This window comes from Girardinichthys multiradiatus, chromosome 4 (genome assembly GCF_021462225.1).
Source record: "Girardinichthys multiradiatus isolate DD_20200921_A chromosome 4, DD_fGirMul_XY1, whole genome shotgun sequence".
In the NCBI taxonomy this organism is placed as follows: Eukaryota; Metazoa; Chordata; class Actinopteri; order Cyprinodontiformes; family Goodeidae; genus Girardinichthys; species Girardinichthys multiradiatus.
Window position 1 is genome coordinate 3,507,289 of NC_061797.1, and position 26,288 is coordinate 3,533,576.

Here is a 26,288-nt window from a genome sequence, read left to right on the forward strand (position 1 = left end):
AAAACTATTGATCAATTCATGGATCAAACTTGCTGTGAATTTCACTGTTAAGCTCCTTGTTAGAGAACAGCAAGTTGTGCAAAAAGTACAGAAACATTTAACAGTTGCATTTTAAGTTCATCCTGAAAAGTCATTTCACTCAAAGATCCCTAACTTTTTGTGAGTAGTGTGTATACCTATGGTGAGAGACAGAGGGATAGAGAAATCTGTGAGAGGAAAAGACTAAAAGATTGATAAATGAATATTATTTGGTTAAATTGTGTATATGTACAAAACTGGCTGATTTACATTCATTTCTGTTAGTGTAAAGAATCTCCTGAGAATTCCAGGATGCCAGTCAAACCATGGTACAGTAGCAGCTAGAGACAACAGTTCAAGTACACATCTCGGTAGTTTTTTTATTTCCATTTTTAGTGAAAAAATAACAGGAGTACCCTTCATTGGTTTTCACTATCAATACTCATTCAGCAAAATCCCAATAAAATTGTGTTATGGACATGTTTTAAAGATAAGTGATATAAACATTTATTTGTAATTTTAAAAAAAAAATCAATAAGTGAAAATTTCCAGGTCAAAGATAATAGAATTACATCCATCATATTATTGAGTTAATACCGATTCCTTTTTGTGTGTTTACAGTCCATCATGATTCTCAGACACGGGCTGAAAGGAGAATATGCAAGGTCAGCAGGAAATGGAAAGTGACTTATCAGCTTCCCATTTTGAATGCCATTACAGCTCCACTTTGAGATTGCTGGCATGGTTTTGGTCCACATCTGGTGTTTTGCTCTCTTTTTTCCTCAATTTTTTCTTGATGCCAACTTCATTTTGCTGTGTGTCCTTTGTTGTGCCTTTCTTAGCAGTCCTGCCTGGAAACACTTGTCCCTCCACTGTCACATCTGCACACCGTTGTTGGGCCACAAGGAAGTCTTTGACTTCCCAAGCCAAACTGCCATCGCGCAGCATGAAGATTACCCTGTTTGAGCCCACAACAAACCTGCAAGAACAAACATGAATCAATACATTATATAGTAACAATACCACCGTTGTAGATTGATGTTATGCTCAGTCATTTTTTTTAAACTGCAGGCCACACGGTGGCACCGTTGGTAGCACTGTTGCCTTACAGCAAGGCTGTCTTTGCAACCCCAGTGTGGAGTCTTTCTGCATGGAGTTTGCATGCATGGGTTATCTTGTGCATGCACGGGTTCTCTCTTGGTACTCCAGCTTACCCCTACTGTCCAAAAACATGACTGTTGGGTTAACTGTCACAGACTTTGTAGCAATACCTCATACTGAGCATGCATGTAGTAACAGTGGAAAGGAGAACTCCCATTCACCAGGGTGAAACCTCCAGCACAACCTGGCTCAGTGTATCCATTTAAGGAACCAACCATGGATGTGAGAAGACAGAGCAGACACAAAAAAAGGAGAGGTACATAATCTTTGAAGCAAAGATGTAGACAAGTAATTTTTTCCAAGTCCATGTAAATTCTCATATCTTTGAGGGGCAAATCCAAGCCAATCCACAAGTCTCAAAACGACTGAAACAAACATTTTCTCTTCAAATCCACAACATCTAGGTCACCTTCTAGCCCAGCATTGCTGTAGGTTAGGACTCCAAACTTGTACTATTTGTCCTTAGACCTAAATTACCACATGAACCTTTATTAATTATCTTCTTTGTCTTTAATTAGGCCCGAGCAGCTAAGTGCCGTGAAGGCCCATTGTAATTCGAATGTTTATTATTATTTTTCTCCGCCGAAAAGAAGTGCCATTTTGGAGGCCTAAACATATACGAAAACTCAATGTTTTGTATATTAGGCCTGGTGAAAATCTACATATTTTAAGGGTTTTGCAAAAGTTGCAATAAAAATTGCTCAACAGCACCCCCGGAAATTTTCAAAACAGCCTCCGCATTAACCTTACTTTGTCATTGAGTTATGAAATTTGGTACACTAATAGAACTCCCCGAGACCTACCTAAAACTCTCTTGCACCCACGGCCTACAACAAACAGGAAGTCGGCCATGTTGGATTGAAGTTTTGATTGTGACCCAATTCTTGCCATTTATAGCCTTCGTATTTGATCAAACCTCTACAGATTTTGATTGATCAACTTGAATTTTGGCCAGTTTGCTCAGAAGGGATGGGGGATCTAAAGTTATCAAAATTGTGGATTTTTGAGCATGTTGAAGGGGCGGAGCCAGGCCTCAAAGTTTGACAACTCACCAACAAAAAAAATTAATTGTTATAGCTCCGACAACAAAAGTCACAGAGACAGGAAACCCTCTGGTACTGATTCACATTTGGCCCCAAACAATATTCAATGGTCAAACCCTGACATCATCTAAGCCCCGCCCCCTGAGAACCCGAAGTATCATGTTTTACTGTGGAAGGTCCTTCACCTAATCAACACGAAGCTGTCCCCAGTGACAGATAACAAGATGGTCTAAGTTGGTTACTAGTACTAAGAGGACTGGTTGGAGGTTGTGGCTGTGGCAGCAACGTCACACCATAATCCTAAATTCCATAGGATTGATATTATTCCAGCTCCCTAAAAATATCCACTGAAATAATTAGTGAGCATGGCCTAATCGCTCCCCAGCGCCCTCTAGAATCACTAAGCCAAGCAGCCCCAAGTCATGCTTTGCCTGAGGTTTATGAAATTTGGTACAGATATGTACCTTCTTAGGACCTACAAAAAAAGTATCTTGGACCGATTGTCCAAACCCCACAGGAAGTCGGCCATTTTGGATAAAAGACACCATTTCCTCTTGTTTACACACGTAGAATCTCAGCGAACTCCTCCAACAGCTTTTGACTTGGGGCTTCACAATCACTCAGTATACTCTTAAGGCATTGGGGATCAAAATTTATCAAAAGCTTTTTGCTACAAGAAAGCAAAGCCTCAAAATCTCACTTCTTGCCATGGAACACGAATCTGTTACAGTACCTACAAGGAAAGTCACAGAGACATGAAACCTTCTGGTACTGACCCACATGAGGCCCTGAACAATATTCAATGGTCAAATCCCCACCCCCTCAGAACAGGAAGTGTAATGGTTCTCTTAGTGTGGTCCATATTTGATCTGCTTCACCTAATCAACACAAAACTGTCCCCAGTCACAGATAACATGATGGTCTAAGATAGTCTCCATTACTAACGTTTGGTTGGAGGGTGTGGCCGTGGCGGTATGGCAAAGTCTGACGTCACGCCATGGCCTTACACTTGGCTCTAAATTACACATGCATGGTCCGATTTACACCAAACTGAATACGGTGGTCCCTTCCCTCCGTGGGATGGAGACAGGCAACAGACCACCCCAGCACCAGCCAAGCACCGCCCGAACCTGAACAACCCCGGCCCTGACCCCGACCCCAGTCCCGAAACCCCCATCCTCATCCGGAGCGGGGGCCATGTACAAAAGAGGGGTCTACATGGGGTCTACAAAAGTGGGTCCAAACTGGCCCACCAACCAGAGCTGCCACAAGTTGAAACAGTTCCAACCCCCCAAGGAATTCTGATCTCAACCCCATGAACCACCCACCCCCAAATGAACCCTAACATGAATTTCCTCACAGGGCCACCCCCAACCAGGACACAGATATTGAACACATGCCCCCAAACCCCAAATGCCATGAATCCTCCCCCACAGCACATGGACATACCCCCAAAGGTGAGCTTCATCCCCGAAAAGCTGATGAAGCAACACCCACACAGCGCAAGCTCCACAAACAGCCCCGCTCAAAGCACCCCCGCTGCAGGGAGAAAAAATATCTAGCCCGGCTCTACCATCGCTGCTCAGCCAATTCAAACCGGGCACCCCGCCAACCCCAGACCCAAACCCCAGAGGTGCCCCTGCACGCCGTCCACACTCCCGCACGGCACACCCCGCCAGCCCCTCCAATAAAGCGAAGCCACATCCCAATCAATGCCGCACACTGCCTTGGCCAAGACCCCCTTGCCGGGGCCCGGAGCAAAATAGTTGTAATGGTGTACCAAAAACGTACAAACTCACATTTCAATGAAATGTGTCTTTGCACTAATATCATTAGTTTATTTAATTTGAATCTGTCCAACTTGACATCAGTTAGTGATAGTCATTGGTTAATCAAGTGCCCCTTTAAACTATATTGATTAATATCAATTGTAAATTGTGAAGTGCATTGGCTTAAAGCCCTTTACTGTTAAGCTTTGACTTGATGCTGAAAGACAGCATCATGCTCAAGGGGAAACTACAAAGAAATATACAGAAAGGAGTGGGAGGCTGATCCAGAGCTAAAATCATGGATTGCCCCTGTCCCAGAGGATGACTAGAAAGCTCGCTGCAAGTAATACAGAAATCAGAGCACAACTTCATTATTTAAAAAACATGGCGCCACATTCTTTATTATGAGGTTCAAGAGGGGTTGAGATTTGGGCTGTTTTTTGAGGTAGGTGGGTTTTATGCTGTGTTTGGGATGGATACTCTCAGTCAGATCTGGTAACTCTGCTCAGGATGAGAGATTGCAGCAAAGTAAATGAGTTGATGCAATCGACTGGGCTTCTTTAGATAAATGACTTTTTTTTTGTGCCAATAGAGCTCTGGACGTCACATGACCTGGTTTGTTTCAATTTTCCACTACGCTGAAATTAGGCCACAACGCTTATTTTTTATGAGTGCATCGGCCCTTTGCCTGATATCTGGGCTCTCACTCCAGGTTGCTTTTATGTTGGCTACTGCGCATGTGCTGAGTCTGATCCCGCTTCCTTTCTCCCTATGAAGGGGGATGCATTGCGCACGTCGCTGAGCTCTAAAAGCCATTATTTTCAATGGCTTGTGCCACACAAGGGCGGTTTTTCACTGTGCCAAGCATAGCGCAAGTGGAGCGCAACACAGATTTGCGAGCTCCTGCGCACGCCGCGGTCAAAGTTTGAGATAGTTCAACTTTGACCGCAGCGCGAATGTGCTGAAGTCAAAGTTTAAGGTAGTTCAACTTTGATCACAGCGCGAATGCGCTGAACCCAGTGGCAAGCTGCTTTTATGCTAGGGTAGTGTTTAACACATAAACTCAAAATCCAGAGCAAGACCCAAACACCCTTTTCAAACCCCAAAATCTTCCCACCTCTGACCCCAAGTGAGCAATCTCAGCTTTACAAAAACCTGTTCCAGTGCTGTACAAAAGATGGCAAACAATAAAACCCTTAGTCCTGTATTGGGGAGCATTCAGAAACATATGTTCCTAAAACAGTGAGCTTAGACCTGCCAGATTCCGTCACAAACCGTAATAAGAAAGAAATTAGAAATTTGAGTAAACATGAGCTACAGAAAAGAGCAGAAGCTTTGTTTAAGCAGTTGCAGTTAAAAGCCTTCAGCTGATCCAAAATGCTGCAGCAAGAGTTCTGATGAAAATTAAAAAGAGAGATCATATTTCTCTCATTTTAGCTTCCCTTCATTGGCTCCCTGTTAAATCCAGAAAATAATTTAAAATTCTCCTTCTCACATACACTGCCTGGCCAAAAAACAATTTGCCACCTGGATTAAACTAAAGAAATAGGTACGATCCTCCCATTGGATAATTAGTGCAAAAGTGATTACGTTTCAGCTGGCAACAAGTTATTTAACCCCAACTGGTACAATGAATTGCTTCTCATTTCTCAAACAACCATGTCGAAAGACACATCTTGTGGTCGTGGAAAAGATGTCAGTCTGTGTCAGATGGGTCAAATCATTGGCATGCATCAAGCAGAGAAAACATCTAAGGAGATTGCAGAAACTACCAAAACTGGGTTAAGAACTGTCCTACACATTATTAAAAACTGTAATGGTAGTGGGGACCCATCATCTTCGAGGAAGAAATTTGGCTGGAAAAAAATCCTGAATGATCGTGGTCGGTGATCACTTAAACGTTTGGTGAAATCAAATTGAAGAAAAAAAAAACAGTAGAACTCGGGGCTATGTTTAATAGTGAAAATAAGAGTCTTTCCACACACACAATGCGAAGGGAACTCAAGGGATTAGCCTTAAGAAAACCACTAATCAGTGAGGCTAACCGGAAAAATGGCTTCAATTTGCTAAGGAGCATAAAGATTGGAGTCTGGAATAATGGATGAAGGTCATAGGCTCTGATGAGTCCAGATTTACCCTGTTCCAGAGTGATGGGTGCATCAGAGTAAGAAGAGAGGCAGGTGAAGTGATGCACCCATCATGCCTAGTGTACAAGCCTGCTGGGGTCAGATCTGGTTTTGCTGCAGTTGGTCAGGTCTGGGATCAGCATCAGTATGTGTTCAAAGACTGAGGTCAGCTGACTACCTGAATATACTGAATGACCAGGTTATTCCATAAATGGATTTTTTTTCCCCTGATGGCATAGGCATATTCCAAGAAGGCAATGCCAGGATTCAATTGTGCTCAAATTGTGAAAGAGTGGTTCAGGGAGCATAAGACATCACATGGATTGGCCACCACAGAGTCTAGACCTTAACATTGAGAATCTTTGGGATGTGCTGGAGAAGGCTTTGCAAAGCGGTCAGACTCAACCATCATCAATGCAAGATCTTGGTGAAAAATGAATGAAACACTGGGTGGAAATAAATCTTGTGACATTGCAGAAGCTTATCGAAACAATGCGACAGCGAATGCGTGCCATAATCAAAGTTAAAGGCAGTCCAACGAAATATTTGTGTGTGACCTATTTTTGTTGGTGGCGACTTTTTTTTGGCCAGTCAGTGTATAAAGCCCTCAATGATCTACCTTCATTATACGTCAGATATCTGATTGTTCCATATATTCCTAACAGAGCACTTCGTTCTCAGACTGCAGTGTTTACTGGTGGTTCCTAGAGTCTCTAGACGTAGAATGGGAGGCAGATCCTTTAGTTATCAGGCTCCTCTCCTGTGAAACCAACTCCTGGTTTTAGTCAATAAGGCAGACACCCAGTCTACTTTTAAGGCTAGGCTTAAAACTTTCCTTTTGTATAAAGGTTATAATTAGAGTTGTTTAGGTTGTCCTGAGATATCTCTGTAGTTATGCTGCTGGAGGACATAATGACCACTTTCACACTCTCTGCTACATTCTCATACTACTCTCCAATTTTGCAGTATTTGCTGTTATTTCAGCTTTTAACTTTATGTTCTCTGTGTTTAGCTGTGGCACCTTCCTAGAGGAGCACATCAGCTGAGCTGCTGCTGCCAACAACTTAATGCTCACCTTATACATTGATACACTTGGCCCTGTCTTTCAGTGTTTAATCTTTTCTCTTCTAGACATAGCTACTGACTGAGCTTCTACTGTATGTGCTCCCATTCATACTCTAGACTTGAAAACTGGCTCAAAGAGTGCTTAGCTGTTTTTCTTTCCTAGATAAAGCCACTGAAGGAGCTACTACTGCCTTTAATGTTTTACTTTTCCTCCACTTAGAAAATACTCCTGGATCAGTGATTCTATGTTCTTTTTGTGTCTCTGCTCTGTTCTCTCAAACCCCCAGTGGTTGTGGCAGGTGGCAGAGACTGGTTCTGCTGGAGGTTTCTTGCTGCTAAAAGGGAGTCTTTCTCTCCACTGTCAATACATGCAAGCTCAGTATAAGGGATTGCTGCAAAGTCATTGCAAACTGTCCACTCTGTCTACATGCTCATTCAGGAGGAGTGAATGCTGTAAGTGACTGACTGGATGCAATCTGCTGAGTTTCCTTAGATAGAAAAACTTTAACCAATTTGCATAATAAACTGAATTAGACTGCACTGTTTGATAGTTAGGATTAATTGGAATGTTTTAACTTGACTTTGATTGAATTGACTTTCTAAAGTGCCTTGAGAAATGTGTTGCAATGCACCAAAAATTCACATGTACTGTGCATTAGGGCTACAATGATTAGTCAACATTATCGATAATGTTGGCATTAAAAAAATGTCGACATGTCTTTTTTATTATCGATGAATCGCCTTTATATACACTGCTCAAAAAAATAAAGGGAACACTTAAACAGCACAATATAACTCCAAGTAAATCAAACTTCTGCAAAATCAAACTGTCCACTTAGGAAGCAGCACTGATTGACAATCAATTTCACATGTTGTACAAATGGAATAGACAACAGGGGGAAATCTTTGGCGATTAGAAAGACACACTTAATAAAGGAGTGGTTCTGCAGGTGGGGACCACAGACCACTTGTCAGTACCTATGCTTTCAATTCAATTCAATTAAGTTTATTTATATAGCGCCAATTCACAACACATGTTGTCTCAAGGCACTTCACAACAGTCAGGTACATACATTCCAATTAATCCTAACAATTGAACAGTGCAGTCGGAGTTAGCTTTTTATTCAAATTGGATAAAAAGTTTTTCTATCTAAGGAAACCCAGCAGATTGCATCCAGTCAGTGACTTGCAGCATTCACTCCTCCCGGATGAGCATGTAGAGACAGTGGACAGTCACTGGCGTTGACTTTGCAGCAATCCCTCATACTGAGCATGCATGTAGCGACAGCGGAGAGGAAAAACTCCCTTTTAACAGGAAGAAACCTCCAGCAGAACCAGGCACAGTATGAGCGGCCATCTGCCATGACCGACTGGGGGTTTGAGAGAACAGAGCAGAGACACACAAAGAACACAGAAGCACTGATCCAGAAGTACTTTCTATGGGAAGGAAAAGTAAATGTTAATGGATGTAGCTCCTTTAGTCGTTTCACCTAGAAAGAAAGTACAGATGAACTCTGAGCCAGTTTTAAAGGTTAGAGTCTGAAAGAGAGCACATAGAGTTAGTTACAGTAAAAGCTCAGTCAATTTCCATGTCTAGGAGAGAGACAGGGTTAAACACTAAAGACAGGGCCATGTGGATCATCGGTAGAGGGTGAGCATTAAGTTGTTGCCAGCAGAAGCTCGGACGATTCCCCTCTCCAGAAAGGTGTCACAGGCAGACACAGAGCCAGTCCAGGTGTAGCTTCTAGGAAGAGAAAAGAGAGAACATAACGTTAAAAGCTGAAATAACAGCAAATAATGCAAAATTGGAGAGGAGTGTGAGCTGATGTTTTGGTCACTTTTGAATGTTGGTGGTGCTTTCACACTCGTGGTAGCATGAGACGGACTTTACAACCCACACAAGTGGCTCAGGTAGTGCAGCTCATCCAGGATGGTACATCAATTCAATTCAAAGATACTTTATTGATCCTCGAGGGGAAATTAGAATTCCAGTACAACCCATCCAAACATACATCATGACACAAGACAAGGGGGGGACGGGTCACCGAGGCTTTGCTGCCCACTCACAGGCGCTGCCCTTGCTAGATGAGAAAAGAGGCCACATTAGGTAAGTAGAGAAAAAAAAATCATATTTCACACTTTAGATTGCAAAAAAACCTCAGCACAAAGAAGCAACAAGTTGACAAAACAACATCATGCTGGGAACGGTGAAGGTGGTGTGAGGGGTGCATATGTTTATCTTGAGCATGTGTGTGTGGGCAAGTGAGTCCATGAAGCACTGTCCCAGAGGCCATTGTCCTTGATGGTTCGTTGGAATGTTCATCAACCGGCCACAAAGTTCTGAGCAGGTCCACAGATGTCCTCAGGGAAGGGAGGGGGCAGAGGGAGCAGAGCATCATGTTTACATAACTTCCAGGAGAAGTTGAAGATAGCCAGCCATCAAGGCCGTGCAGAGGAGCCAGATTCAGAAAAACAATAATTATTTGGGTTAGGCTGACTCTTAATTTTCCGTCAGCCTTGAGAGTCTCGCTGGTGTTTCTCAAAGGCGAATCCAAACAGCCAAATTCCTGGTCTTTTGCCAGATCCGAGCGAACAACTTTCTCCAAGATTTATCCCATTTCACCCTGAGTCCAGGAACCGCAACCTGCCTGCGATCCTGTGTAAGGATCACATCCAGTCTGCGATTCAGCTCACGTAACATTTCAGTCTGAGTGTTGATCGCTCTGAAGATCCCATCACACATGCCAGGCAGCCTTACAATGGCCAGAACCGCTGCTGACATTCTACGAATTTCTCGATATGCTAGGTAACCGCTGACTCCAAAAAGCAGAAATCCTGATATCAAACATCCAATTATATACATATCTTCAACATCCTCGACTGACATTATCAACAAACACACAATCCTCCACTTCTGCCAGGAGTCCATTGTGTATCCGGAGAAAAACGTCCCGTCCGGACAAGTGGGCTCTCCCGACCCCTGTTTTCTCGTCGAGAAAATTTGATCAATTGCATTGAGTGACCAGCTGACCAAATCCATATTTTGGAAGAATTTGGAAGATATGCAAAAAGAGGCTCCAAAAAAGACAAGACACAGAGCTGAAGCAGGGCAGATATGGGAGGGGTGCGGGAGACAGAGAAAAAGCATCCTCCTCAACCGAGAGCAGAAAAAAAAAAAAAAAAAGCGAACTGTGGCAAAAGGGTTTGCTGTCTCTGTCAGCGTAGTGTCCAGAGCCTGGAGGCGCTACCAGGAGACAGGCCAGTACATCAGGAGATGTGGAGGAGGGCGTAGGAGGAAAACAACCCAGCAGCAGGACCGCTACCTCTGCCTTTGTGCAAGGAGGAACAGGAGGAGCACTGCCAGAGCCCTGCAAAATGACCTCCACCAGGTCACAAATGTGCATGTGTCTGCACAAACTGTTAGAAACCGACTCCATGAGGATGGTATGAGGGCCCGACGTCCACAAATGGGGGTTGTGCTCACAGCCCAACACCATGGAGGACGCTTGGCATTTGCCAGAGAACACCAGAATTGGCAAATTCACCGCTAGCGTGAGCGCCCTGTGCTCAGTGGCACAGGGCCACGTCTGTGACAGACGTGACAGAGTCTGGAGAATGATCTGCTGTCTGCAACATCCTTCAGCATGACTGGTTTGGCAGTGGGTCAGTAATGGTGTGGGGTGGCATTTCTTTGGAAGGCCGCATGGCCCTCCATGTGTTCGTCAGAGGTAGCCTGACTGCCATTAGGTACCGAGATGAGATCCTCAGACCCCTTGTGAGACCATATGCAGAAAGAGCCCCCAACCAGGAATCGAACCTAGGACCTTCTTGTTGCAAGTCAACAGTGCTACCAACTGCGCCACCATGCAGCCCTATGCCAAAATCATCCGTATTAAGACAATAAAAGACCTGAAATATTTCAGTTAGTGTGCAATGAATCTAAAATATATGAATGTTAAATTTTCATCATGACATTATGGAAAATAATGAACTTTATCACAATATGCTAATATTTTGAGAAGGACTTGTATATGTGTGTGTGTATATATATTCATACACACACATACCCGGTTGAACATTTATGGACTATGCTTAAAAGCTGGGTCCCCACAAGGAAACAGACTAATCCAAATTAAATTTTCCATTTCTCATTCTCATTATTAGAAGCCAAATTAACCTCAGACCTCACTGATGGCCAAAAAATGTGTGATTTCTCTCCATCTTGCTAAGAAACATTCATCCAAAAAAACCAACCTTATCTTCGACGACTGCCTCTGAGCTATCACCCACCCCCTCGTCTTCAGAGGAACCCAGCCCACAGCACCCCTCGCCCACTACCATCCTATCCCTTTCAACACTTTCAGATGAGGAAGGAACTAAAAAATCTGAAGGTGCAAGAGGCTGCAGGTCCAGACAGCATCAGCTCCAGGATCCCAAGGTCCTGCACAGATCAAATGTGTGGCATCACAGGATACATGAGCCTGAAGCTGTGAAAAGCACCACACCTGTAGAGAACCTCCTGTGTGGTACCTATGCCTAAGACCACACATCCAAAGAACCAAGCAGCTACAGGCCGGCAGCACTGACTTCACATCTGATAAAGACTCTCAAGAGGTTGGTCGTCAACCATCTTCGACCCCTGGTGAGGCCTTTGTTGGATCCACTGCAGTTCGCCTATCGGCCTGGCATCGGGGTAGATGATGCCATTATTTATATCAGACACCAAGCTCTGATCCACCTGGAGAAACCTGTGAGGATCATGTTATTTGATTTGATATCTCCAGAGTTATGAATACCATCCAGTCTGGACTTCTGAGGGACAGGCTGGAGCTGTCAGGAGTGGACTACCATCTGTCCCAGTGGATAGTGGACTAACGCACTGGCTGCCCACAGTATGTGAGGACACGGGGCGGTGCCTCTGATAGGCTGGTCTGCAGACTTCTCCATCAACTCCACAAGTTCCCATCTACAGAACATCTCCAATCACTTCGCAATATTCAGCCGCATCACAGGTGAGGACGACTCAGAGTACAGAGAGTGGACACAGGACTTTGTGGACTGATGCTAGTGGAACCACCTCCTGACAAATGCAGAGAAAACTAAGGAGCTGGTGGTGGACTTCTGCAGGTGCAGACCCACCACACTGACAGTAGTGAACATCCAGGGAACTGACATTGAGATAGTGGACTCTTATAAGTACCTGGGTGTTCACCTGAACAATAATCCGGACTGGAGTCACAAGACTAGTGTTCTTTAGAGGAAGGGTCAGAGCAGACGCCACCTGCTAAGGAGACAGATATTTTGTAGTGCAGGGGTGCTCCTGAAGACCATTATTGACTCTGTGGTGGCACCAGCCATCGCATATGGTTTAGTATGGTGGAGCAGCAGCTTATCTACAGCTAAGAGGAAGCAGTTAGATAAGCTCATCAGGAAGGCCAGCTCTGTCCTAGGAGGCCCCTTTGACTCAGCATAGGTGGTGGGAGGCACAAGGACTCTAGCAAAAATAACATAGTTGACAATGTCTCCTACCATATGCAGGTGTTGCAGAACTGGAAAGCTCTGTTGTTGACATACTGCTGCATCCTAGGTTCACAATGCACTATTACAAATGCACTTTTTGAAAATTTTCAAACTCTATTCAGCTGCACATTTCATTAATCTGAGTATGCCATTTTGAATAACCGTACAGCATTTTTGTCTTATGTTGTAAATTTGTCCTGACTGTACAGTCTCTTATTTATTATTATATTTTACCTTGTGTGAATCTGCATGCTTCCATTTGCCACTTTGCTGTTGGATCACCTGAATTTCCCCCTGAGGGAAATTAAAGGAGATTCTGATTTTGTTCTATTACTATGAATATATACATTATATTTAGGACTGTATGTATCATTTTGATCCTGTGTGGATCAGAAAAATTCACAATAAATGTAAACCTTTGCACCCCGTTCATGTTTTAAGTTACTGTAAGTTTAAACGAGAATGATTCATTGTGAACACCCAAAATTCACATAATTCGAGCTCACATGGAGTGTAGGTACAATTGTAACTAGAACTGGATTCACTGCATGACTACCTCTGAACATCATAGTTGGCATTGAATAGGCTTCCCTGCCACAGGCCTGTGATCTCCTCTGTCTCTTTCTCAGTAGGATCTCCCGAAACTGTTGCAAAGACCATCAAAGTCCTGCCTTTCTTTGACATCTTGAGAAGGTTCTCTGGCTTGGTTGGATCCACCTTGGAAAAATCAATGGGCGGAGGAGAGCGTCTGTGCTCAGGAAGGTCCCCTTCTTCAATATCATCATCCTTCTGTATGAGAGAGAAGAGTTTATCTTTAGCTCATGAAACTAGTTCTCCCTTTTGCAATGTCATCCTTTCATCATGGTTTAAATTAAGTTCCAACTATCAGGCTTCGGCAGCTGACAATTATACTTAGTATTTGCCAGTTGGCACCACAGAGCATACATCACTAGCTTGACTTAGTTTGATAGCAATGACGTGTAGTCTTCAATTCAACCATTCCTTGTATATAGTACTAACTCCCAACACAGTGCTACTGTGCCTCCTCTCCTCCCCGCGTGCCGGAGACGGTTGTACAATAGTTGTGCATGGCCTCGAGCAAACTCCGACTGTCACCCCATCAAATTCATTATGTGCCGATAATGCTGTCTAATGTGTCTATATTGTGTTCTTTGAGAATCCACTGTTTTTCCAACAACTGATGACTGGTATCAGTTTTTTTGACTAGAAATAGTTACTTATAACTAATAGTATCTGAAAATCGTATCAAGCCACTGTTACTAAGGAAGTCTATTAATCCTGGACAGCTAGCTAGCAGGCTAACAGCTAAATGTAGACCAGGAAGTTCACAAACCTCCCACTGCTCCAGGAGCCGCGCCATGTCTGCGTCATTGTAGTCTCGAATGTCCTTTTTCTTAGGTTTACCTGTATTGTCTATTGCTGAAATATATAGCAAACATGTACAAAGCACAATGACTGCAAATGCAAACTTCAAGTGAGATGCCATGTTTACAAATGGAGTGCAGTGATTGGTCGCGAATGAGTCGGTCACGGGCCAACAGAGGCGTTTCTTTTTCTTTTTCTTCTTCTTCTGCTTCTTCATCTTCCTCCTCTTTCTTTATAATGCGGTTGGCAAACAACAAAATTGGTGCATTACCGCCACCTTCTGGTATGGCGTGTGGACCAGAATGTCTCTCAGGAATTAAATTCTATTGGACAGCTGTGTTATTTTTAGATAGCGAAATATTATCTGATGAATGTTACTTTTTGAATTACTTCTAAATAAATCTATAAAATCTAATTTAACTTAAATTCTTTTTAAATTTTGAATTAATTGTTGTCTCTCTTCCTCATATTTTTTAAATGCAGCATAACATGGTCTATGGTTTCATCTCTTCCACAGTATTCACATTTACCATTACAGTGTTTCCCTAAAATAAAAAGACTACTATTTAACCCAGTATGCCCAAATCTGAGACGAGAAATAATTGCTTCTTCCCTCCTTCCCCTTCCTGTTCTTCTCATTTCTCTAGTCTTCATTTGAATTTTATGAAATCAACGTTTCTTTTCTTTCTCCCATTACTTTTGCCATTTATCCTTCATTTTCTATTTAATTAACATTTTCATTTCTGTTTTACTAAAATTAATACATAAATTTACTAATACATTTCTAACAGCTTCCTTTGCTGCCTTATCTACTAATTCATTTTCTTTAACACCATAATGTGCTGGTATCCATAGAAAATGTATCATTAAACCCATCATATTTATTCTAAATAATTTATGTTGAATTTCTATTAAAATATCTGGTCTGCTTTCTGAATGATTATACTGTAAACTAACTAATGATGAACTAGAATCTGAACAAATTACTGATCTTCATGGTCTTATTTCTTCAACCCATTGAATGGCTAATAATATATAGCAATAATTTTTCCTGTATACACTGAAAGTCGATCATTTATTCTTTTCCTTATTTGAACAATGAACTCTGGCATTATGAAAGCTACTCCAACTTTATTTGATATATTTTTAGAAGCACCTGTATAAATTTGAACACAACCATAATATTTATTGATATAATCCTGTACTACATGTGAATTTAAAATGAATTCCTTATCCTCATTTCTCCTTTTCATCAAAGTAAAATCTACCATGGCATCTGGAATTATCCAAGGCTGTATCACTGATAATGGAACTGTTTGACTTATATTAACCTGATCTATTTTGAATTCTGTTATTTTCTTATTCACAATCCAACCAAAACTTCTGATATCTTTTATCTCTTTTTCCCAGCAAGGATTTATTGTTTTTTGGGTTGGATGATCCTGTCTATGACTTTTTAAATTAGCCCAATAATTTAATGTTAATTGCTCTTTTCTAATTTTAAGCGGTATTTCTCCCATTTCTACCAATAACGATGCCATTGGAGTAGTTTTAATGGTTCCTATACATAATCTCAATGCTTGGTATTGAATACGATCTAATTTTTGTAAATGTGTGTCTGCTGCTGAATTATAAACGATGCTTCCATAATCTAGTACTGATCTAATTACGGAGGCGTGTCAGAGTGCCGGAGATAATACGTTTCAAAAACAAAGCAGAGAATACGAAAATAAGGTATTAGTTGTGCATGAAATGTCTGTCACAGCAGGAAAAACGTTTAATTCCGCTTCACCGATGTGTGTTTCAGTTAAACCTAAAAATAATCTGATCCAAAACTCCAGTTTTATTAAATAAAATCTATGTTATTGTTAAAACGGAATAGTCTTCCCCTTGGGGTTCAGTTTGCTACAACGCAAAATAAACATCACATTTCTAAGAAATAAAACAATAGTAAAATTATATCAAGAAAAACAGCACTATAATATTAAACAGTTATGAATGTGAAAATAATACACAAAACCATAGAAAAATGTTTGGTCTTTGAGCAAAATATAAAGACAGAATAACTATCAAAATACGTATGTGTAGGTGTCTAAGTTGGTGGCGGTAATTCAGCTGAAAGTTGTTCGCCAACCCTCGTTAAACAAGAACGCTGTTTGCCCTGCGAAGATCTGTCCCGACATATGGTCAATAAAAAATAAAAAACCTGGTCTTGTTGGTTTTACTGTTTTTATTGAGAAGGACCTGGCTGCGGCAAACAGAAAGAGGCAGGGACCATACGACAGACCCATACCATATTCGGAAATGGTACCATTGCACTCCAGAAACGAAGGGAGCGCTATTTTCTATACCAGTCGCGGTACCTTTTTTTAAATTTATTTAAAACAACATAAAAAGAGAGAACATAAGAACACAGAAACAATATAAAAAACACAGTATGTACATAGATACATTATCTATGGGCAATAAAAACAAATTTAATGTTGAAATCAAACTGGTGCTCGAGGGTTGCAGTTTTTCAAGGACATATAATTTGAATGGCTTTTGCGTTCGTACTTGATTGTAAGGACTGTATATAGATTTTAATCGTAGATAACAAAATCTGCAAATTTGACTTTTGTTGTTGAAATTTGGAGGTGTGGATATGGTATTTACCGTAAATAAAAAACAAAAATAACATAAAAACTAGTCCATGCATTTGTTACTTCAAGGCTGGACTATTGTAATTCGTTACTATCAGGATGTCCACAAAATGCAGTTAAAAGCCTTCAGCTGATTCAAAATGCTGCAGCAAGAGTTCTTATGACAATTAAAAAGAGAGATCATATTTATCCTATTTTAGTTTAGCTTCCCTTCATTGGCTCCCTGTTAAATCCAGAATAGAATTTAAAATTCTCCTCCTCACATATAAAGCCCTTAATGATCTAGCTCCATCATACATCAGAGATCTGATTGTTCCATATGTTCCTAACAGAGCACTTTGTTCTCAGACTGCAGGTTTACTGGTGGCTCCTAGAGTTTCTAGAAGTAGAATGGGAGGCAGATCCTTTAGTTATCAGGCTCCTCTCCTGTGGAACCAACTCCCAGCTTTAGTCTACTTTTAAGACTAGGCTTAAAACTTTCATTTTTGATAAAACTTATAGTTAGAGTGGCTTAGTTTACCAGGGAAGGATCCTTCCTCCCTCCCTGTTGGTTGGAGTAAGGGGGAGTCAGGTTTAGCCTAAACCGGCTCAGTTATGGTTGAGGTGCAAACACACCCTCCATTTCTGCTACCTGTGTGACCCCTTCTCTTTTCCGATGGTTGTGATCAGTCTGACAGAGGGAGGTATCCCAATCATTGTGGTTTTTAGTATAACAATGACCATCAGTGGGACCCTTTGTGAGGTTCCTTGAGACGACATTGTTGTAAATAAGCGCCGTTTAACTAAATAATCTGAACTGAAACTATCTGTGTAGTTATGCTGCTATAGGCTTAGGTTGCCGGAGGACATAACGACCACTTTCACCCTCTTCGCTACATTCTCACACTACTCTCCAATTTTGCATTATTTGCTGTTATTTCAGCTTTTAACCTTGTTCTCTCTTTTCTCTTCCTAGAAGCTACACCTGGACTGGCTCTGTGTCTGCCTGTGACACCTTTCTGGAGAGGGGCATCGTCCAAGCTTCTGCTGGCAACTACTTAATGCTCACCCTCTACCGATGATCCACATAGCCCTGTCTTTTAGTGTTTAACCCTGTCTCTGTCCTAGACATGGCAATTGACTGAGCTTTACTGTAACTAACTCTATGTGCTCTTTTTCAGACTCTAACCTTGAAAACTGGCTCAGAGTTTATCTGTTCTTTCTTTCTAGGTGAAACGACTAAAGGAGCTACATCCATTAACATTTACTTTTCCTTCCCATAGAACGGACTCCTGGATCAGAGCTTCTTTGTTCTCTTTGTGTCTCTGCTCTGTTCTCTCAAACCCCCAGTCGGTCGTGGCAGATGGCCGCTCCCACTGAGCCTGGTTCTGCTGGAGGTTTCTTCCTGTTAAAAGGGAGTTTTTCCTCTCCACTGTTGCTACATGCATGCTCAGTATGAGGGATTGCTGCAAAGTCAACACCAGTGACTGTCCACTGTCTCTACATGCTCATCCGGAAGGAGTGAATGCTGCAAGTCACTGACTGGATGCAATCTGCTGGGTTTCCTTAGATAGAAAAACTTCTTATCCAATTTGAATAAAAAGCTAACTCCGACTGCACTGTTCAATTGTTAGGATTAATTGGAATGTATGTACCTGACTGTTGTGAAGTGCCTTGAGACAACATGTGTTGTGAATTGGCGCTATATAAATAAAACTGAATTGAATTGAATTGAATAAAAGGTCTGTACTACTAAGGTCACTTTTCTTTCCATTCCAAGCAAAACATTCTTATTTGTAAAAGTAATGTTAAAATTTCTTCAACAGAAGAAGTTTGTCAAGTCTGTCCAAAAGATTCTAGTGTAACAACAGTCCCAAAACGAAGAATGTTTTCATAATAAATTTTACAAAAAGTACATAAAGGATCCAAGGTCCATTTATATCTTGTTATCAAGAAACCTTTAACTGGATAACAATTGTGAAAAATTTAAAGCAGGATCTCTCTAATTTTATTGGTTATTAAATATTTCTTTGTTAGCAACCAAGTCCACTTCCAGTTAATATTTACAAAAACATTGGACCAATAGAATACACACAAAGGTGAAAAGGCAATATTTCCTAAAAGAATGTTTCATAAAGTTTTATTTGTTTTCTTACTCAAAAAAGGGCAATCATAGTCAATATAAAGGGTGCTTGGATCAAAACAAGGCATACAATGATCTTGATTTGGAGGTAGCGATGACAGAAGCTTTAAGGCATCATTGGGGATTACATCAAACACTACTGTATATTCTTTTGGAGTAAATCAATTCAATTCAAAAATACTTTATTAATCCCAAAGTGAAATTAAATGTTGTTGTAGCTCATTATGAAGGTTTCTTCAAAGAGCCGTTGTAGATGCTGATGGCTATGGGCAGGAAGGATCTCCTGTAGTGCTCCGTCTTACAGCAGATCTGAAGAACCCTCTGACTGAAGACACTCTGTTGTTGTAGGACAGTCTCATGAAGAGGATTCTCAGGGTTCTCCATAATGTTCTTCATTTTATGAAGAATCTGTCTTTCCACAATCATCTCCAGAGGAGTCCCCAGAGCAGAGCCAGCCTTCTTTATCAGCTTGTTGAGCTTTTTTAAATCCCTGGCTCTGATGCTGCTTCCCCAGCAGATGATGGTAGAAGAGATCACACTTTCCACAACAGACTTATAGAAGATATGCAGCATCTTGATGCAAACACCAAAGGACCTAAGCTTCCTCAAGAAGTACAGTCTGCTCTGTCCCTTCTTATAGATGGCTTCACAGTTGCATCTCCACTCTAGTCTGTTGTCCAGCTGAACACCGAGGTATTTATACTCCTCCACCACCTCCACTTCTCCTCCCATGATAGAAATAGTTTTTGACTTATTCCTGTTTCTCTTAAAATCTACAATCATCTCCTTTGTTTTTGTCACGTTCAAAATGAGATGATTGTTTCCACACCATGCCACAAAGCGGTCCACCACCTTCCTGTACTCAGCTTCTTGTCCATCTCTGATCCACCCCACAACGGCAGAATGATCTGAGTATTTCTGCAGATGACAGGAGTCTGTCTTGTACTGGAAGTCTGAGGTGTACAGAGTGAAAAGGAATGGTGAGAGTACAGTCCCCTGTGGTGCTCCTGTGCTGATGACTACCTGGTTAGACTCATAACCATTCACTCTCACAAACTGTGGTCTGTTTGTCAGGTAGTCTTTGATCCAGGAGATTGTTGAGGCCTCCACTTGAGTTTTCTGGAGTTTCTGACAAAGCAAATCAGGATGGATAGTATTAAATGCACTGGAGAAATCAAACAACATGATCCTCACAGTGCTGCTGGCTTTGTCCAGATGACAGTGGGTTTGTTGAAGCAGGTGTATGATGGCATCTTCAACTCCAACTCCACAGCGATAAGCAAACTGAACGGGGTCCTGATGGTTTACGGTTTGCTTACTCAGGTGTGCCAACAGGAGTCTCTCTAGGACCTTCATGATGTGAGATGTCAGGGCAACAGGTCTATAGTCATTGAGGACTGATGGGTAAGTTTTCTTTGGTACCGGAACAAGACAGGAGGTCTTCCACAACACCGGAACCTTCTTCTGGGCCAGGCTGAGGTTGAAGAGATGCTGCAGAATCCCACAGAGCTGCTCTGCACAGGCCTTCAGGACTCTAGGGCTGACATGATCTGGACCTGCAGCCTTATTCTGATTCAGTCTCTCCAGTTGCATCTTCACCTGACTTCTTGAGACACACAGGTGGAAGGGGGAAGCAAAGGAAGTATCAGCATCTTCTGATATGGTTGAAGGCAAACATGTAGAAGCAGAAAGGTCTAGGGCTGAGGTGGAAGATAAAACATTTGAGGTGTTACTGGACACTTGTGGGTCCTGTGGGTCAAAGGAGGGTGGAATGTCTGTTTGGCTGTGAGCAAGAGAGGAGGATGCGAAGCTTATTTCTGAACTGAACCTATTGAAGAATGTGTTCAGTTCATTGGCTCTGTCCAGACCTTCATCGGTCCGATCATCCCTCTGCCTGAAGCCCGTGATCTTCTTCATCTCTGTCCACACATCTCTGATATTGTTTTGCTGGAGCTTGCTCTCCAGCTTCTTCTTGTACACCTCCTTGCTGTCTCTTATCTTGACTTTAAGTTGCTTCTGTAAACTCCTCAATAATTCTCTGTCTCCCACTCTGAAGGCTCTTTTTTTCTTGTTAGGCAGGTCCTTCAGGTCACTGGTGATCCAAGGTTTGTTATTGGGGAAGCATCTCACGGTTATGGTGGGGATGGTGTTATCCACACAGAAGTTTATATAGTCGCTTACACCCTCAGTCATGGCATTGATGTCCTCTCCATGTGGCTGGCACAGTGAGTCCCAGTCTGTAGCCTCAAAGCAACCTTGCAGAGCTTCTTCAGCTTCCTGTGACCATTTTCTCACAGTCCTCTTTATTACAGGTTGCCTCTGAACAAGGGGCTTATATTTTGAGCAGAGGAAAACAAGATTGTGATCTGATTTGCCTAGAGGAGGTCTTACTGTAGAGATGTATGAGTCCTTGACATTTGCATAAAACAAATCCGATGTTTTGTTTTCTCTGATAGAGCAGCTGACAAACTGCTGAAACGTTGGAAGTGTAGCAGAGAATGAAGTGTGGTTAAAATCACCAGAAATTGCCACAAACCCATTGGGATGTTGTGTCTGTAGCTTAGCAACAACTTACCTGATGGCATCACATGCAGTGTCAGCAACAGCGGAAGGTGGAACGTAAACTGTTGCCAAAATAACACTGGTGAACTCTCTGGGTAAATAATATGGATGAAAACTTATTGCCAACAGTTCAATATCTGGACTGCAGAGATGACACTTCACAGTTACATGCCCTGGATTACACCATCTGTTGTTCACAAGTACTGCCTGTCTGCCTCCTTTACATTTGCCGCTCCTCTTTAAATCTCTGTCTGCTCGTATGGTTAAAAAGCCCGGCAGAGAGACGCTGGAGTCGGGGATATGATCCTGCAGCCATGTCTCAGTAAAACACATAATACTGCATTCCCGGTACTCTGGCTGGGTCCTTTGTAGGGCTTAGAGTTCATCCAACTTGTTTCCCAACGATCTCACATTGCCCATCATAATCGACGGAAGAGATGGTTTGAACTTCCTCCTCTCTCTTCTCTTAGCTCCTGCTCTGCATCTACGGCGTCTCCTTTTCAACTCATCGGGGATTTGGGGTTGAAGTTGAAGTATTATTTGAGCTTTTGAGATATTAATCAGCTCCTCCCGGTTGTAAGAAACAGCCCCGTTGCCATGGCAATGCATCATAACAAATGTCCAAAAATAGAAAGTATTAACAAAAATCCTCCAAGCTGCACAGCATCCGACACCGGAGTGGACAGTTGTCCAAAAAAAATCAACTGTATCCACCACAAGAGGAATAGTTCCCAAAAAAAGAATAAATCAGAATCAAAGTAACAGAGCTGCTCCAACCTGCTGCCACCTTGAGCGGCGCAATTCTAGAATGGTAATGTTATGGTAATGTTCATGGTAATGTTGCATCACTTTTTCGGTCATGATTTTCAATCATCTTTCATCAACTTGTTTATATTGGACATAGCCCATTAGTCTTCGTTATTCTTTAATTCTGCTTGCTAGTTTAATTGGATTGTTTTAGCATAGTAAAGAGTTTGTTGATTGAAATATGTTTGACTTTGAGTTGACTTTTTTTTGTTAATAAATTCTTGTATTTTAAGAAATTGCGTGAATTCATTACATGTGTGTGCAGAGTTTTGCTGTTTAATAATGTCAAAGGTTGGCTCACACCTTTCTATTTTGTCCTAATACCACCGCCTTACTGGGCTGGTATTCACAGGACAACACTTAACAGAAAAAAATATTATTTAATAAAATATTAAAGTATTAATATTAAATAATAAATCATATATTCATATTAATAATCACAACAGAAAAGTACATTACAGTGACATAAAGGTAATTAAAAAAATAAAGAGAAAAGAATGATGGATAAGAAAATGCAAGGAAAGTTGGACTGAAAACTTTAATAATGTTTAGATGGCACAGTCAAAGGCCACTCTAAACAAATAAGTTTTCAATCTTGATTTAAAGCAATTTAGGGTTTCGGTGCTTTTACAGTTTTCTGGGAGTTTATTCCAGATTAGTGGAGCATAAGAACTAAAAGCTGCTTCTCCATGTTTGGTTCTGGGTCTGGGTATGCAGAGTAGATTTGAGCCAGAAGACCTGAGAGGTGTGGGTGGTTGATACACTGACAAGTCTGTAATGTATTTTGGTGCTAAGCCATTCATTGATTTATACACTAACTAATACTAATACTAAAAAGTATTTTAAAGTCTATTCTCTGAGCTACAAGGAGCCAGTGTAGGGACTTTAGAACTGGGGGGATGTGCTCCACTTTCTTAGTTCTAGTGAGGACACGGGAAGCAGCGTTCTGGATCAACTGCAGATGCAACTTTTTAGGCAGACCTGTGAAGACATTGTTACAGTAATCAATTCTACTAAAGATCAAGGCATGAATTGTTAAGAAGAGCCTAGTTGGTGTACGACTTCTTCTAAATTTTTGTAGTTTATTTGGTGAAATTGGGAAATTTTGTCAAAATCCGTTCTAGTTGGAGACAACTTTGGTACTGGTACTCTGATCTTTTGGGTTTTTTCAGTAAAGAATTTAGCAAATTCATTGCAGGCCCTGGTAGAGTGAAGTTCAGATGCTACAGTTACAGGAGGGTTTGTTAACCTGTTGACCGTGGCAAAAAATGCACGAGCATTGTTTATGGTTTTGCTGATGATCTCAGAAAAAAAAGATTCCCTTGCATTTTTCAGTTGTAGGTTATATCTGTATAGTCTCTCTTTATAGATAATATAGTGAACCTGGAGTCCAGTCTTTCACCACCTGCTTTCAGCTTTTTGACACTCCCTTTTTTCACATCTGACTGGTGGAGCACTTCTCCATAGAGACATTTTCTTCCCAGAAACGATCTTCACTTTAATTGGAGCAACTGAATAAATGATGTCCGAGATTTTAGAATGAAAGTTATCTACCAGCTCATCTACAGTGTTACAGGGCAAAGTGGAGGTAGAAGAGTAAATCTGGTTAAAGCTTTCAGCAGCACCATCCTTAAAGATGCATTTTCTTATAATATCTCTTTGACTAACTGAGTCATTGGAGATGATGCTTTCAAAAATGACAGAAAAGTGGTCAGAGAGAGCAAAATCAGTTACAGACACCTTGGAAATGTTTAGACCCTTAGTGATGATCAAGTCCAAAATATGTCCCTGTTTGTGTGTTTGCTGTTTAACATGTTGAGTCAAACCAACATTTCTAAGAGTGTCACATAGTTCTATTGCACTTCTATCTTCAGGATTGTCCATGTGAATGTTGAAGTCTCCCACAATATTTAAACAGTCATAATCAACACATATCACAGATAAAAGTTCATTAGAATCACTGAAAAGGTGCGTTTTGGTCTTAGGAGGCCTGTAAATATTCAAGAACATGGTTCGGACCGGGCTCTTTACCTGAAAAGCCAAATATTCAAAAGAGTCTAATTTTCCCAGAAATACCTTTTTACGCTTTAGTGAATCTTAAAACAAAGTGGCCACCCCTCCACCTTTTCTTTGCTGTCTGCTCTCACAAAGAAAATTGTAGTTCAGAGGCATCGACTCTATCAGAATGGGAGCTTCATTAAATTCATGTAACCATGTTTCTGTTAAAAACAGAACATCAAGATCGTGGTCAGTAATGAAGTCATTGATTAAAAATGATTTTCCTGACAGAGATCTAATGTTCAATAAAGCCAGTTTATATGACTTAGTGTCTGATATTAACTCTGTGTCTGGTTGTACCTGACAGTTTATGGCTTTCGTTGATTGTTTATTACTGTCTCTTATCCTTTTGGCTTTGTTCTTTCTGTCACGTATAAGCACAGAGATTTTACAACTATCTCCTATCAGGGGCCCAAGTTTTTCCTGGACATGCTCATTTCTGATAGAGTTACCACTGGGGCCAAGACTGTATCACAGAGAAGTGATTTAAAGGTCCTGATTAGAAGGAGATAGATTAGGAGGTGGTGGGGCTCTGTGGCTTGTGGAAGATGTTTTAGTAGCAGGGCCTCGGCCATGGGGGGTGTTGAATGGAAAAGATGTCAGATTTGGGTCCCAATCTTAAGAGCTCCTTTCATGTTATCAGAGTCCAGTAAATCAAAAACCGGGCTCAGTGGGGAGATGGGAGAGTTCAGTGCGGTCTGGGATGGGGTCTGGGGTGAGGGGGGTATAATGGAGAGGTCCGGTGGGGCGCTTTTACTTTGGTAATTTAGGAGAAGACTGTTTAGAATGAAGGTTGCTCTCAAACCTTTTATTGTTCTCAGAAGATGGATCATTTTCCTGGTTTTCATTCCGTAGTGGGACAAATCTGTTTTGGAGGGGAATTCCATTTTTTCCAGCTGTCTCACTCCTATCAGTTGTTGTTATGATTTGTGGGTGTTTTTGGGTTTTGTTGGTCTGTTTCACAGTTAAGGTTTTCAATCATGTTTCTGTTTATTATTTTCCTAGTCATGCTTTAGTTTTTGTCTTCTAGTTCATGTGTTGTCAAGTTACGTTTTTGGATCTGGTTATGCTTTTGTTTCATGCTTTTCTAGTTATGTTTCTATTAGTTTGTATTCTTGACTTCCTGTTTTGCTCCAGTCACGTTTGTTCTCTCCTGTCAATTAAGTTTATTCGGTTCACCTGCACCTAGTTAATCTGTCTTGCTTCATCTGGTTCACACTCCATATATACACACCTGTTCTGTTTATTCCTTGCTGAAACATTTTCTAATCATGCTCACGTCTTGTTTACTGGATCATGCTCATGTCTAGTTTTTTTTTGTTCCTGCCTCTTCTATGAGTGAGTTTTTTGTTAATTAAATCCTTTTGCAATTACTGTCATGCTGCCTGCTAGTCTGCATTCTGGGTTCCTCCGTTGCTCAAAGCCTAACAGTTGTTGTGACAGCTGCTCGTCGTCGAAGTCTCCTTTTCCCAGGAGAAACAGGGGCATTTCTCTGAAATTTTGGCCATTCAAATTTATTTAATTACTGAGATCTTCCAGTGAGTCGTCTAGCTTGATTTTGTTGGGTGTGCGCCTAAAACATGCCAGGGGCGTCTGCCTTCTCAAAATATTAGCATATTGTGATAAAGTTCATTATTTTCCATAATGTCATGATGAAAATTTAACTTTCATATATTTTAGATTCATTGCACACTAACTGAAATATTTCAGGTCTTTTATTGTCTTAATACGGATGATTTTGGCATACAGCTCATGAAAACCCAAAATTCCTATCTCACAAAATTAGCATATTTCATCCGACCATTAAAAGAAAAGTGTTTTTAATACAAAAAACGTCAACCTTCAAATAATCATGTACATTTATGCACTCAATACTTGGTCGGGAATCCTTTTGCAGAAATGACTGCTTCAATGCAGCGTGGCATGGAGGCAATCAGCCTGTGGCACTGCTGAGGTCTTATGGAGGCCCAGGATGCTTCGATAGCGGCCTTTAGCTCATCCAGAGTGTT

General features: G+C 41.4%; 1 protein-coding gene across 1 annotated transcript; it reads right to left on the reverse strand.

The window, feature by feature from the left end:
• Nucleotides 1-372: 372 nt before the first annotated feature.
• On the reverse strand, nt 373-14,316 carry mesd (mesoderm development LRP chaperone). Its single transcript, XM_047362221.1, has 3 exons — nt 14,057-14,316; nt 13,259-13,491; nt 373-997 (listed from the first exon to the last, which is right to left on the reverse strand). Exons 1-3 carry the CDS (start codon nt 14,303-14,305, stop codon nt 733-735), a joined length of 747 nt encoding a protein of 248 aa, XP_047218177.1. The 5' UTR covers nt 14,306-14,316; the 3' UTR covers nt 373-732.
• Nucleotides 14,317-26,288: the final 11,972 nt, after the last annotated feature.

Coding starts and splice junctions, on each gene's coding strand:
- mesd (XM_047362221.1), bottom strand. CDS start 14,305: ATGAAGAAGCAGAAGAAGAAGAAAAAGAAAAAGAAACGCCTCTGTTGG. Junction 13,492..14,056: donor GGCTCCTGGAGCAGTGGGAG/GTTTGTGAACTT, acceptor TCTCTCATACAG/AAGGATGATGATATTGAAGA. Junction 998..13,258: donor GCCAACTATGATGTTCAGAG/GTAGTCATGCAG, acceptor TTGTTCTTGCAG/GTTTGTTGTGGGCTCAAACA.